Consider the following 14703-nt stretch of genomic DNA (forward strand, 5'->3'; position numbering starts at 1 on the left):
TACTATTCCTGTCATTAAAGTGGTTGTAAACCCTTACAAACCACTTTGACCTACAGGTAAGCCTAGATTAAGGTTCACCTGTAGGTCCAAGAAATATCTCCTAAACCTATACGGTTTAGGAGATATTTACCTGAAGACAGCCACCGCTGTCTAGGGCGCATGCGCCGTAGACAGCGGCAAGCAGGCGCACTGGGTAAGCCACAAATCGCGGTGATATGCCGCAAGCGTCGGCTCCCGTGCGCATGTGCGGGAGTGACGTCATCGCTGCTCCGGGGAATCACAGCGCCGGAGCAGCGAGACCCACGGAGACCCACCAAGAAGATGGACGCTCGGAACTACAGGGGACAGCGGTGACTTCGCTGGCTCCGGTGTCAGGTAAGTGACACATAATGGACTACTATGCGATGCATAGTAGTCCAATATGCTTTACCTTTGCAGGGAATCAAAGAGGAAGTAAACCCATCAGGGTTTACTTCCTATTTAATGAGTCCCTAAAAATTAGATACAATGGCTTTGAAATTACAGAGGGCAATTCTTTTAGGATCCGTGGGTGGATGCCATCAGGTTCAGGTGCTTTATCCACCTTTATTCTGCCCAAATATTTCTGGACCATATCACTTTTGAGCCATTGTGAATACGGGGCTGTGTCACTACCACCCCCATTATGGACATGAGCTCCCCCATGCACCTTTGTATATGCAGAGCTGAAGAAAGGATTCAAATCCTTAATGGCTGAGTCTTAAAAGTGACTGTAAACCCAGGTGCTACACTGAAAAGGTTTTTTTTTACCCCAATGCAGAAAATGCATCAAAAAGAGAAGTGTGATTTTTGGAAACAATCATACTCACCGAAGTGGATGTAGCATTGGCCTGATGCTACATCTGTCCCCTACTATCTCTAAGACAGAACTGAGTGATTAAAGTTCACAGTGTGCTCAATTCAAATCTTCAGTGAGCAAAGATCCAGTGACAGTCAGTCATCTGCTCTGTGCTCTACCCAAGAGCTTACTGGAGTGCTGGCAGCGGCCTGCTTAGACTCTCAGCAGCATGCCGAGAGGCCGAGCCAGCTGCTGCTCAGGCGTCTGGGGGGATCCAGACATTAAAGTAGGACCCCTCCAGAGTCTGGACGAGCCAAGTAACATCAGCTGACAGAGGGCTTTATTCCACTGGCAGCTGAATGGGGGTTACAGGAGTGCAGAGTGAAGTACACTCCTGTGACCTACAGGAGAAGATGGCCAAAAGAGCTTTGCCTCCATTTCTCCTTTAACCACTTCCTGACCGCCCTCCATCAAAATACGGCAGCACAATGGCACTCCTGTGCGAATCGCCGTAGCTGTATGGTGGCCGGCTACCAGCGATTGCTCCCGAGGAGAGAACGGAGATCTGTCATGTAAACAGACAAATCTCCTGTCTGTCAGGGGTGAGGAGACTGATCTTTTGTTCTTACTGCTTAGGAACAATGATTGGTCTCCTCCCCCAGTCTGTCCCCCCCGTGAGAAACACTCAATAGGGAACACATTTAACCCCTTGATCGCCCCGTTAACTCCCTTCCCTGCCAGCGATATTTACACAGTATTCAGTGGCTATTTTTAACACTGATCGCTGTATAACTGTCAATGGTCCCAAACTAGTGTCAAAAGTGTGCCATCTGTCCACCGCAATGTCACGGTCCCAATACAAATCGCAAATCGCTGCCATTAATAGTAAAAAAAGAAATAGTAATAAAAATGTCATAAATCTATCCCCTATTTTGTGGACGCTATAACTTTTGCACAAACCAAAATAATACACATGTATTGCGATTTTTTTTTTACCAAAAATATGTAGAATATACATATAGGCCTATTTTGGTATATTTATTATAGCAAAAAGTAAAAAATATTGCTTTTATAGTACAAAAAAATTAAAACCACAGAGGTGGTCAAATACCACCAAAAGAAAGTGCTATTTGTGGGAAAAACAGGATTTAAATCTTGTTTGGGTACAACGTCGCACGACCACGCAATTGTCAGGTAAAGCATTGCAGTGCCATATCGCAAAAAATGCCCTGGTCAGGAAGTGGGTAAACCCTACCGGGGCTGAAGTGGTCAAGGTACGAAAAAAAAAACTTCAACCTTTGGAACCACTTGCCGACCAGCGCACGACTATGTACGTCGACAGAATGGCACGGGCAGGCAAATGGGCGTACATGTACGTCCCTTTAAATTTGCCGCCCTGCCATCGGGAGCGCGCCGCCGGCGGACCCCCGTGAGTCCGGTCGCGGGACCCGCGAACTCGATCACCGCAGGCATTTCTTCATTCTGCCTAGCAACTAGTGACGCTGATCTCTGCTCCATGTGATTGGAGCAGAGATCAGTGTTCACTAAATGAAAGCCCAACCCCCCCCCCACAGTTAGTAACACACCCCTAGGAACACTTAACCCCTACACTGCCACCCACTGGTTAACCCCTTCACTGCCAGTGTCATTTACACAGGAATCACTGCATTTGTATAGCAGTGATTACTGTATAAATGATAGTGGTCCTAAAAATCGTGATCGCCACCATTACTAGTAAAAAAAAAAAATAATAAAAAATTATTAATAAAAATGCTATAAAACTATCCCTATGTTGTAAACGCTATAACTTTTGCGCAAACCAATCAATCGCTTATTGCGATTTTTTTTACCAAAAATATGTCGAAGAATACGTATCGGCCTAAACTGAGGGAAAAAAATGGTTTTTTATATATTTTTGGGGGATATTTATTATAACAAAGTAAAAAATAATGCGTTTTTTTCAAAATTGTCGCTCTATTTTTGTTTATAGCGCAAAAAATAAAAACCGCAGGGGTGATCAAATACCAACAAAAGAAAGCTCTATTTGTGGGAAAAAAAGGACGTCAATTTTGTTTGGGAGCCACGTCGCACAACCGCGCAATTGTCAGTTAAAGCGACGCAGTGCCGAATCGCAAAAAGTGGTCTGGTCTTTGACCAGCAAATTGGTCCGGTCTGAAAGTGATTAAAGACAGATGTGTTCTGTGTGCTTTACTAATACAATACTGCATAATGCTCAACAGAAGTCAAAGGTGCTTAGGGAAACAAACAGTTTATCAGGACTTCAAATCCCCATTGAAAAATCATGCACATTGAATCAATAAGAGCCAAAATGGGGGCAGCAGAATGTTCATGGGTGAGCTCATAAATCAAGAGCTGAAGTGACTCAAAATCTCTATGGTCAATGGTTTGGAAGCAGCAAGCAAATCAGATATAGGATCTGCAAGAGGACTCAGTGTGCTTGTGGCCTCTGAGACCAGAGACTGCAACAAGCTGGTTAATTTGGGTCATAAAGTCTTGCATAAGTGCAGTAAAAACCTCAGCTCAAAGGGCAGATGGTCCAGCCAACACCTGATGGAGCCAAACAAGACTCTGAGGACCGAACTAACTCTAAAGCCTTGTACACACAATCGGATTTTCCAACGGGAACTGTGTGTTGACAGATTGTTGGCCTAAAATCCATTGGACAATTGTTGTCGGATTTTCAGCGGACAAAAATTCTCTATATGAGCTGTGATAGACTCACCCGGGACAGAGGCTTTTGGAGGAGACTGAATACTAGCCTCTTGTTAACTGATTATGGGCCCTGGATTTTAAGGGAACATTACTCTTTGTGAGGTGTATGCCTGGGGACCCTTGAAGTAATGTTACTTTGGATTCAAGTCCATGTCTCCCCAGGATACACAGACTCTGGGAGCCCTGTAGAGGGCCTATATGCCATATTAGGAATAGTGACCGCTTCACACTGTTGGGACTCATAGCAGATGCTGATGTCATCAACTCCAGCCACCTGTCTGGGGTTGTCTGCTAATTAACTCAGCTATTGTCTGTCTGCTAACAAACCTTGTTAGCTGTGTTTACCCCTTCCCGCCGAGCGTACGCAGATGTGCGTACTCGGCTTCCGGGGGGTATACCGGGATGATGCCAGGCACTTCCCGTTTACTCGGCTGCCAATGGCACCGGTTTAAAAAAAATATACAGTATCGCTGTTTTCGGCGATCTGAATACATTGAAGTGTAAAGGAGGGATCGGGGGTCTTTTAGACCCCCGATCCCTCCATAAAGAGTACCTGTCATCAGCTATTACTGTCACAAGGAATGTTTACATTCCTTGTGACAGCAATAAAAGTGATCAAAATGTATTTATTTATATTTTTAAAACAATTTATTCATAAAAAAAAAAAAAAAAAAAAAAATGTCCCCGCGAAGTCGCAAAGCCAAGAAAACTCATACGAAAGTCACGTCCGCATATGTAAACGGTGTTCAAATCACACATGTGAGGTATCGCCGCGATCGCCAGAGTGAGAGCAATAATTCTAGCACTAGAACTCCTCTGTAACGCTAACCTGGTAACCGTAATTTTTTTTTTTTAAAGCGCTGCCTATTGAGATTTTTAAGTACCGTACTTTGTCATTCCACGAGTGCGTGCGATTATAAAGTGTGACATGTTTGGTATCTATTTACTCTGCGTAACATTATCTTTCACATTATGCAAAAAAATTGGGCTAATTTTACGGTTTCATTTTTTTTTAAATTCATGAAAGTGTCCTTTTCCCCAAAAAGTTGCGTTTAAAACACTGCTGCGCAAATACTGTATAAAATATAATATATTTAATATAAAATATTGCAACAATCGCTGTTTTATTCTCTAGAGTCTCTGCTAAAAAAATATATATAATGTTTGGGGGTTCCAAGTAATTTTATAGCAAAAAAATATGGATTTTAATTTGTAAACACCAAATTCCAAAAATAGGCTTAGTCATGAAAGGGTTATACCTGTAATGTTGTGTCCTTTGTATTCACTCTGGTAGGGGCTGAAAAGTCTAGACACCTAGGCTGATTTAAATCACTAGTTAATTATGTTTCTGTTTACAGTTGTTTTGTTGGGGTAATATGATCAGGGAGGGAGGGATGTCATCCTGATGTGTTTGTGTGAGATTTCAAAATAAAATGGTTCTATTTGTGGTGTACTCCAAGACAGGTTGTCTGGTTCTTGAGGGTTACTATAACCAAATCCATTGGACTCATGTTCCAGGACTTGGCAAAGCAGCTTCTTGCCGGAAATACCCAACAGGGTGTTCGAAGTCCGTCACATGAACGTTTTTTACGCCCAAGAGAACAGACTTTTTTTTAAAGCCCAGTGTGCGTGGAGCCTTAAAGCAGAGTATAAGATAATTTTAGGTTACAGACGTCAACACCCGGGAACTGTTAACAGAATGTATAGTCCAAAACATTTTCTGCTGGACTATATGGCCTGCATCTCCTACATTTATGTATAGGATGACAAACAGGAATATAGGTAAGCAAGTCAGCACGTTGGCATAATTGACCTGGTTTATTCAATAGCAAATTGGTCAATGTTAGACTTTGTCCTCGGCAGTTTCAGGTTCAATGTTAGTGTGGTTCTAAGTGCCAGAGAAGATCAGGGACTCTAAATCACTCTTGTTTAGACCCCTGATCTCCATAAAGCAGGTCTTGTCCAGCCTTTAAAAGAGAAGTATGGGAATGTTTTATTTTTGAGAAACACTTACCTAGGTGGATGCAGCATCGGTGTGATGCTGCATCTTCCCCCCTCTCAAGTACAGAAAAATCTGTTGATCTTTCCAGAATTTTGTTTCCCTGTCACTTCCTGTGAGTTGAGCAGAAAACAAAGCATTCTTATCTTCCTTCTCTAAACTCCTCATTTCTCTATCCCCATGTAAAGGAGATGAACAAATACATGTTTTAAATCCAGCCCATGTAATAACCATGTCTCCCTCCATAGATTCAGTAGAGGAGTGAGCATAGCCCAGGGACAAGACAGGTGTTAATTTGTAAGATTATGAAGTAAACTCAAAGGGAAAAAAGCTTGATAAAAGAAAAATTCAGCCCTCATGGAAGTAATAGTAAGCTGCTGTACATTACATTTTTGTTGTAGGGTTTAGATTAGGCTTAAAACCATACTAAAAAGGAATACGTAAAATATGTTAAAATGTACAAGAGATTTAAAAGCCTAAACAGATGAAGTAGTAAAGGTTTGCAGCATAATTTACTTACAATTTCGCATAACTCCAGTTTACTTTTTTTTTTTTTTTTTTTAACAAAATGTGTGACTTAAAATTAAAACAGATCTGTTAGGTATTGATGCAATACAGTGGTAGATTTTACATTTTTAGTAGGGTAAATATTAAAAGGAGATTGTATCATAAAGCTGCTCTCAGTCCAGCCCATGTAATGACTTTCCGTTGGAATGAACTCTGACGGACTTTTCGACGGAGTTCCATCAGAATCGGACTTGCCTACACACGATCACACCAAAGTCCGATCGTTTAACGCGATGATGTACGACGGGACTAGAAAAAGCCAGTAGCCAATAGCTGCCCTAGCGTCGTTGTTGGTCCGTCGGACCTGCATACAGATGAGTGGTTTTCTCAATAGGAACTGGTTCCGGCGGAAAGAGTTGAAACATGTTCTATTTCTAAAGTTCATCAGATTTTTTGACAGAAAAGGTCAGATGAAGCCCCCACAGGATCGAACTGTCCGACGGATTCGTTCCGTCTGAACTTTGCTGTTGAAAAGTCTGGACGTGTGTACACGGCATTAGACCATTTCCTATTGGAAGTATCTTTCATAGTTAGTAAGGTTGAATAAAGACACCAGTCCATCCAGTTCAACCTGAGTGTCAATTGCCCCTATCCCTGTACATTGCACACTCACATCACACATCCCTACCCTCAAGGAGCATTTAAGGTCTCCATTCATATACTAGGGCCAATTTTGGACAGAAGCCAATTAACCTACCTGCATGTCTTTGGATTGTGGGAGGAAACCGGAGTACCCGAGGAAACCCACACAGGCACAGGGAGAACATGTAAACTCCAGGCAGGTAGTGTCATGGTTGGGATTTGAACCAGCGACCCTTCTTACTGCTAGGCGAGAGTGCTAACCACTAAACCACTGTGCCGCCACTAACACCACTGTGCCGCCACTAAAAAAAAATCTCAGCAAAAATGAAAATTTTGTCGCAGGGGATGCCTGAAATGTGACATGCAACTTAGTGCAGACTTCTGGGAAAATCAGTGAGCCAATCATACAAGCAGGAAATTATGTTTCTGGGGGTGTTCCGTGCACAGAACACCTCCAGGTTGGCATATTGCATTGCGTTTACAGAAAATTACAGAGCTACAGATCAAAAAGGAAAGGTAATGTTTAACAACATTCAGACACGATATTACTTGTGTCGCAATTGTATATGCCATTGTTTATTGTTTTTTCCCCTGTGAAAGTGGAGTTACCCTTTAAAATTGTAAAAGTATTTGAGATTTGGGTGCACAACTTCCTCACCTTTTATTTATTTTTATTTTGTGTGTACATAACTTTTCCCAAGAATCCTCTGGCTGGTCATTTGAAGCACAGGCAATTCTTTTTCCCTCTCTGGTCCAGCGATGGGCTGTCCTTCATAATTAAGAGTGCTGCACTGATATAATAACCTCAGCACTGTAGTATAGGTGCAAGGCACCGTGATGACTCATACACAACCCCCCCCCCCCCCCAAAGAGGTGGGTCCACACAGCACTGAGATCACATGAAGTTGTGTAAATGTACCACTGAATCTGAAAAAGTAACAGCAGTAGCACAGCCGCAACCTTCTACAGGGTGAAAAATACTAGTGTCATCCCTCAATGCAGTAACAGAACCAGAAAACTGCCAAACTGACATTCCCAAAAAGAAAGGTCAGCATACTTTTAATAACACACCTTGACTGGTAGAAAACAGCTCTGTCACTCCAATCTTTGTGCAGCTAAACACTGTAGGGCTGGGTTCTGTCACATTTTGTTCCCAGTTGTCTCGTTTTTCACTTGGACGTAGTTCAGTGGAATTTGCTGATGTTAAATCTATTTGCAGCTCAGCAAAGGAGGTCACTAAACAAGAGTCAGTGGTGGAAGAGTCATCTCGTGGTGTCCATGGCCTAGAGTCCGGTGAAGGCCCAGAAAATGGATGGAAAGGGGAATCCAAACCAGAGTCTTCAACATTTTCAGGGGAAGAGGAAGAGAATGGAGATGGGCTAGAGGTAAGAGTGCATGTCCTGCAACCTGACAGAGCAGAAAGAAAAGAGTTTAGGATATAAATTTGAACTATGCAAACATCTTCCAATTCATAGTGTTAAATTATCAAACTAAAGTATACATAAAAAAGCAAAGAGTAACTGCAGACTGCTCACATAATTTGTAATAAAAACAATCTTTGCCATTCTGAAGCTTTCCTCCAACCACACACATATATATATATATATATATATATATATACACACACACACACACACATATAAAAACACACATACTGTGATTTTGTACTTACCAAATATGCTGCAGAAATCTCCCTCCATAAAGTCTGGCTGCATCCATTTTACCTGTGGGTAGCTGAAGCTGCTGTCTGTTCCACTTCCTTGATTAACACAGACACACAGAGGCACACCTCCAACTATGCAGCCCTGCACCTCTCATTGGCCCTCTTATGACTCATTCCTCCTCCCTTCCTGGCAAACTCTCGCAAGAGTTAAAGAGAGAGCGGTACAGCCTAGGCTAATGACCAAACAGGAAGTGGGCTGTATACGTTAATTACCGGCAGAAAAAAAATGTTTTACTATCCAAAGTTAAAAACAACTAGGGCAGAAGATTTAATAGATGGAAAGTTGAAAAGACCACTGAAGGTCCACTTTAATTTGCTTTCCTATACCCCCCAAGTATCCAGTTGCTGCCCGCCCACTGTCAAACGACGGAGTGATGGTGCAGCTCTCATTCTGGGTGGACGTCATATGACAGCGCACCAGAACGGCTGCTCCCACGCGCCCCCGGGGGCACGCAGTGCAGCTCTTTAACAATGTGATTGGCTGAGTCCAATCACAGCAGGTCACATGTAAATACAGGAAGTGCCGATAATTGGCTCTCATCACCTCACAGTGTGCCTGGTGAGGAGAACAGATCAGCAGCATCTCCTCGCAGAGGTCAACAAGACATGTAATCAGGGCACTGATCATCAGTGCCCTGTTTACAATAAAGTGCCAATCAGTGGCCATTAGTAATGCCAGTCAGTGCTGGCTTTCAGTGCCCATCTGTGCTGCCCATCAATGCCCATCAGTGCCACCCATCTGTGCCACCAGTGCCTAATCAGAGCAGGCTCATCAGCGCACATCAGTGAAAGAGAAAAATTACTTATTTACAAAATTTACTGAGAGAAAAACTAAGATTCCCCCCCCCCCAAATTTCTTTCCCCCCAAACCAGCAGTGATTAAATACTACCAAAAGAAAGCTCTATTTGTGTGAAGAAAATGATAAAAATGTTACATGGTTATATACAGTGTTGAATGAACGCACAATTGTCATTCAAAGTGTGACAGCGCTGAAAGCTGAAAAATGGCTTGGGCAAGAAGGGGGTGAAAGTGCCCGGTATTGAGGTGGATATACAATTTATAGAAAGTCCATGCAAGTAAACGTTACCTGGAAAATCATCAGCCTCAAAAACAGTTTCCTGCAAAGGTCCAAATAAGGAATGAGCAGGTTGAGTGCGGCACACCAAGTTTGAATCACTGGTAGGAATAGAAAAATGGGTAATTAGCCATGAATCTTATTTATTTCTTATTTTGTTTCTTTTTAGTAATGTGTGTGCGATTTTGCTTTTACATGCATTCAATCTCATGCACCAAATCAATGTCCTAACCTCACGGCCCTTCAACCCTCCCTGTTAGCCTAATACAATTTTTCCTTTAAAGATGAACTGCAGTTTTACCTTTCCTGTACAATTGTTTACTCTGATTTCACTGCACACAGAGACAAAGCATTCATTAGAGGCTGCAACTAGTTAAATGCCTCCTGTCCTCGCTGGAGGGTGTCCAACATCACCTATTCCTTTCCTCCTCGGCCTGGCTGACTGTCCAGCCCCTCTTATTCAGTGGATTTAATTTCAGGTGGGTGTTACCCAGGGCATTCTGCATGAAAAATAGGATTTTTGTACTCGCTGTAAAATCCTTTTCTCTGAAGTTCATTGACGGACACAGCATCTTCATTTGGACCTTAGGGTTATATCGCCCCTTTAGGAGATGACTAGGCAGAACATGTTATAAACAGCAAAACGGCACAGTACCACCCAGGGTGCAGTCCTACTTTGCTATAACCCCTCACACTGCATCCAGCAGCTCAGTTCGTCAAAAGCAGTACAAACATAAATAGGAGGGGTGGGTGCTGTGTCCGTCAATGAACTTCAGAGAAAAGGATTTTAGGCGAGTACAAAAAAATCCTATTTTCATTCTCTTTCATTCATTGATGGACACAGCATTTTCATCTTGACCTTAGGGACGTCCCCAAGCAGTGTAAAAAAAACAAGGTGTGGGAACAGCAACAAAATAACTCCAACCATAACAACTAGAGCTCCTCAACCGAGGAGTTGCAACCTTAAACAGCCGCATGCAAAAACTTGGGGCCAAAGCAAGCATCTGAAGATGCACTCACATTAACCTTGTAAATTTAGTGAAAGTGTGAACAGACGACCAGGTCGCCGCCTTACACACCTGAGAAACAGGCGCTTGATGTCGGAAAGCCCAATAGGCACAAATTGCCCTGGTAGAATGTGCCGTGACCGGGAAGGGGGGTGCTCGCCCCCTTATGGCATAAGCCTGAACCACAATCTGTCTGATCCACCAAGAATTGGTGGCCGACGAGACCGCCAGGCCCTTCTTCGGACCAGCTACCGCAAAAAACAGCGAGTCAGGCCTCCGGAAAGGAGCTGTAGCAGACAGATATAACTGCAGAGCACGGACCACGTCCAAGGAATGCAAAGCAACCTCTTTGGGGTGTGACGGTCAAGGACATAAGGACGGAAGCACAATGTCCTCATTTAGATGAAAGGCCGACACAACCTTTAGAAGAAACGAAGGCTGTGGGCGCAGCACCGCCTTATCCTTGTGAAGGACCAAGTAGGGAGACTTGCATGACAAGGCCGCCAACTCAGAAACCCTCCTGGCAGATGTAATAGCCACTAGAAAGACTACTTTCTGAGAGAATGGCAATAAGGGGATCCCCTAATTTTTTCAAACGGAGGTTTCTGAAGCACGAGAGCACTAAGTTCAAATCCCACGGAGGTAGCGGTGGTCGAACTGGAGGAGCCACATGTCGAACCCCCTGAACAAACGTACTCACCAAGGGTCGCTGAAAAAAAAAACCCAGCCAAAACCGATATCTGCCCCTTAATGGTGCTTAAGGCAAGTTTCTGATTCACTCCTCGCTGCAAAAAAAGCAGGATCCTGGAAACTGAGTATGTGCACAGACGCTACCCCGGATTACTGAATCCGACAGATGTCAATCTTTTAGCACCTGGCTTTCAATAGCCATGCTGTTAAAGCCAGCGACGGTAAAGCAGGATGATGTATTGGACCTTGCGACGAAAGTTCCTCTCACATCGCAGCCGCCAAGGAACATCCGCTATCATTCGTGCTATGTCAGCGTACCATGGACGTCGAGGGCAATCAGAATTACCGGAATCCCCTCAGGCTCCACTCTGCAAAAGCAGACGTGGTAGAAGTTTGAGTGGGGGGAAGGCATAAATCAGCTGATAATGCCCCCATGTAGCCACCAATGTGTCTGCTGCATCCGCCCAGGAATGTTTTGACCTGGCCGCAAACCTCTGTACCTTCCGATTGAGTTGAGGGGCCAGGAGATCCACATCTGGCATGCCCCACCTTAAGCAAAGGAGCCAAAATACATCCAGATACAGCGACCATTCCCCTTCATCCCGCATCTGAGAACTTAGGTAGTCCTCTTGCCAGTTTTCTACGCCCGGAATGTACACGGCCGACACTGCAGGATGTACACCACAGGATGTGAGCGACCTCCAGTGTTGCAGCCGAGCTCCATGTTACTCCTTGATGATTGAAATACGCCGCTGCCGTGGCATTGTCCGACTGGATCCTGAACGGAAGCCCCTGCAGCCTCTGTGACCATTTGGAGAGGCACCACCTGATCGCCTGAAGTTCCAGCACATTGATCGGCAGGCGGGATTATTCCTGTGTCCAGCGACCCTGAGCCAACTGTACGGCCCACCCCCCCCCCCCCCCCCCCCCACGGTCAGGCTGGCCTCCGTTGTGATCACCGTCCAATGAAGTGGAAGGAACGACTTCCCCGACCGAAAGGACAGAGACCTCAGCCACCAGAGCAGGGAATCCCTGACTAGCTGGCTCACCCGAATTTGATAATCCAGGGACAGCAGAGATTTGGCCCATTTGGACAGGATCTCCTTTTGCAAGACTCGAGTTTAGAATTGAGCATACGGTACCGCCTCAAAAGTGGCTAACATGAGACCCAGGACTCGCATGGAAAAACGCAGCGACGACCATCTGCGGGACACCAACAACTTCACCTCAGCTTGAAGAGTCTGTAGCTTGTCCGAAGGGAGAAAGACTCTCGCCCCTGAGGAGTCCAGAAGCAAGCCCAGGTACTCCAGGGGTTGAATCGGCACCAACACCGACTTCTGGAGGTTCAGTACCCAACCAAACTCCTGAAGAGTTTGCATGGCGATTGCCACATCCTCCCTTAATTCTGAGGTGGAAGCTACTCTCATCAGAAGGAGGTCATCCAGGTAACCCACGATTGCGATCCCTCACTGCCTTAGCAAAGACAGAATTGGGGCTAGCACCTTGGTGAAGACCCTCGGGGCCGACGCCAGGCCAAAAGGGAGAGCTGCAAATTGGTAGTGCTCGTCCCCGACCGCAAATCGCAGAAACCTCTGATGCTTGATGCATATGAGGATGAGGATATGTAAGTATGCGTCCTTGATGTCCAGGGACGCCAGAAAATCCCCCTGGAGTGAAGCGACCATTGCGCGAACTGATTCCATCCTGAACCTTTGTACATTAACAAAGCTGTTGAGGGCCTTGAGATCCAGGACCGGACATACCCCTTTCTTCTTTGGGACTACAGATTGGAATAGAATCCCTGAAACCTTTCCGGCGACGGTACAAGCACTATCACTCTGCGCAGCAGCAGGTCCTGTACTGCCCCAGACAGGGCTTCCCGACAAGCCGGAAGATGAAGGTCGGAGGGAAAAAAAATCTGTTTGGCGGACAAGAAAGAAACTGTCTTGTATCCTGATGAAACCAGTTTGAAGACCCACTGGTCAGAAAGTAGAGCGGTCCACCGAGCTGCAAACTCCCGAATGCGACCCCCCCTACCCAAGAATCGGGCGGGGCAAACCTTCATGCGGTAACAGATTTGCTCGCGGGCTTGCAAAACCAGGTACACTTTTGTCCCTCAGCGGGCACCTTGTCGGATTTGGAACGCTTACCTGCCAACGCGTATGAAAAACAGGATTTTTGTACTCACCGTGAAATCCTTTTCTCTGTAATTTACCGTCCGACACAGCTCCTCTCTGTAACAATGGGTTGTCAGCCCTATCACTGGAGATACTAGGCAAAGTTGTAATACAACACTTCAGAACTTTCAGTTCCGCCCAGGGGGCGGTCCCTAGGCTACAACCCCCACAGCCTGCCCTAGCAGACTCGGTACGTCAACAAGCAGTATAACAAAGAGAAAAAGGAGGGGCGGGTGCTGTGTCGGTCGGTGAATTACAGAGTACAAAATTCCTATTTTCTCTTATATTCACCGACCGACACAGTTCCTCTCTGTAAAAAATGGGACCTCCCCAAACAGTGCCAAATGAGGGGTGGGAAAAACAGCATAAAAACTTCATCCACCATGGCAAGCGGGAACTAGTGAAACTAAACCCACAAAAAAACAGCAGCGTGTGGAAAACACCACCATACAATCGGGTATCCTCAAAAGGATTGATCCCCAAGACCGCAACATTGCAGAAGTAATGCAACCATGCATAAACATAACAGTACTGCGTTTTTTTATTGAAAAACCAGGAAAAACTAGCTGCATAACCAATTGGAACTACATGGCCGCCTGCAAAACTTTGCGGCCAAAACAGGCATCAGCCGATGCACTGATGTCTACCTTGTAGAACTTGGTAAACGTATGGACAGACGACCAGGTCGCCGCTTTACACACCTGAGCGACAGACGCTTGGCGTTGGAAGGCCCAAGACATTCCAATTGCCCTTGTAGAGTGGGCCGTGACTGGAAAGGGGGGCACCTGCCCCTTCAAGGCGTAGGATTGTACTACAATTCGTCTGATCCACCTGGAAATGGTGGCCGACGAGACCGCCATACCCTTCTTTGGAGCAGCCACCGAAACAAACAGTGAATCTGACTTCCGAAAGGGAGCCGTGACAGACAAATACACCTTCAGAGCCCTAACCACATTGAGCGTGAAGGGCCACCTCTTTGGGGTGCTTCGGCTTAGGACACAACGATGGTAATACAATGTCCTCATTGATATGAAAAGCCGAGACCACCTTCGGTAGGAAATATGGTTGCGGACGCAACACCACCTTATCCCTGTGGATGACCAGATAAGGCGACTTGCAAGACAAGGCAGCCAATTCCAAAACCCTCCTGGCCGGGGTAATGGCCACTAGAAAGACCACTTTCTGGGAAAGAGTCAACAGGTGAATCTCCCTGATATTTTCAAACGGCGGTTTTTGAAGTGCCGACAATACCAAGTTCAAATCCCATGGGGGCAACGGTGGACGCACCGGAGGGGCTACATGTCGTACCCCCTGAACGAAGGTACCCACTAA

At 45.3% G+C, this 14703-nt stretch overlaps 1 protein-coding gene across 9 annotated transcripts in view; it reads right to left on the minus strand.

Annotated features, from left to right (window-relative positions):
- The window catches only part of FCHO1 (FCH and mu domain containing endocytic adaptor 1), a 276363-nt gene that overhangs the window by 64413 nt on the left and 197247 nt on the right, over nucleotides 1–14703 (minus strand). For all 9 annotated transcript variants that reach the window (XM_077475562.1, XM_077475564.1, XM_077475563.1 and 6 more), the window contains 2 exons: nucleotides 9510–9598; nucleotides 7770–8105 (listed from right to left, as the gene is read on the minus strand). In XM_077475562.1, coding sequence (XP_077331688.1) covers nucleotides 7770–8105; nucleotides 9510–9598 — 425 coding nt within the window. The remainder of the gene's footprint in view (nucleotides 1–7769; nucleotides 8106–9509; nucleotides 9599–14703) is intronic.

The sequence above is a fragment of the Lithobates pipiens genome, unplaced genomic scaffold (genome assembly GCF_037356315.1).
Source record: "Lithobates pipiens isolate NorthernLeopardFrog02 unplaced genomic scaffold, aLitPip1_a1.2 Scaffold_13, whole genome shotgun sequence".
NCBI lineage: Eukaryota > Metazoa > Chordata > Amphibia > Anura > Ranidae > Lithobates > Lithobates pipiens.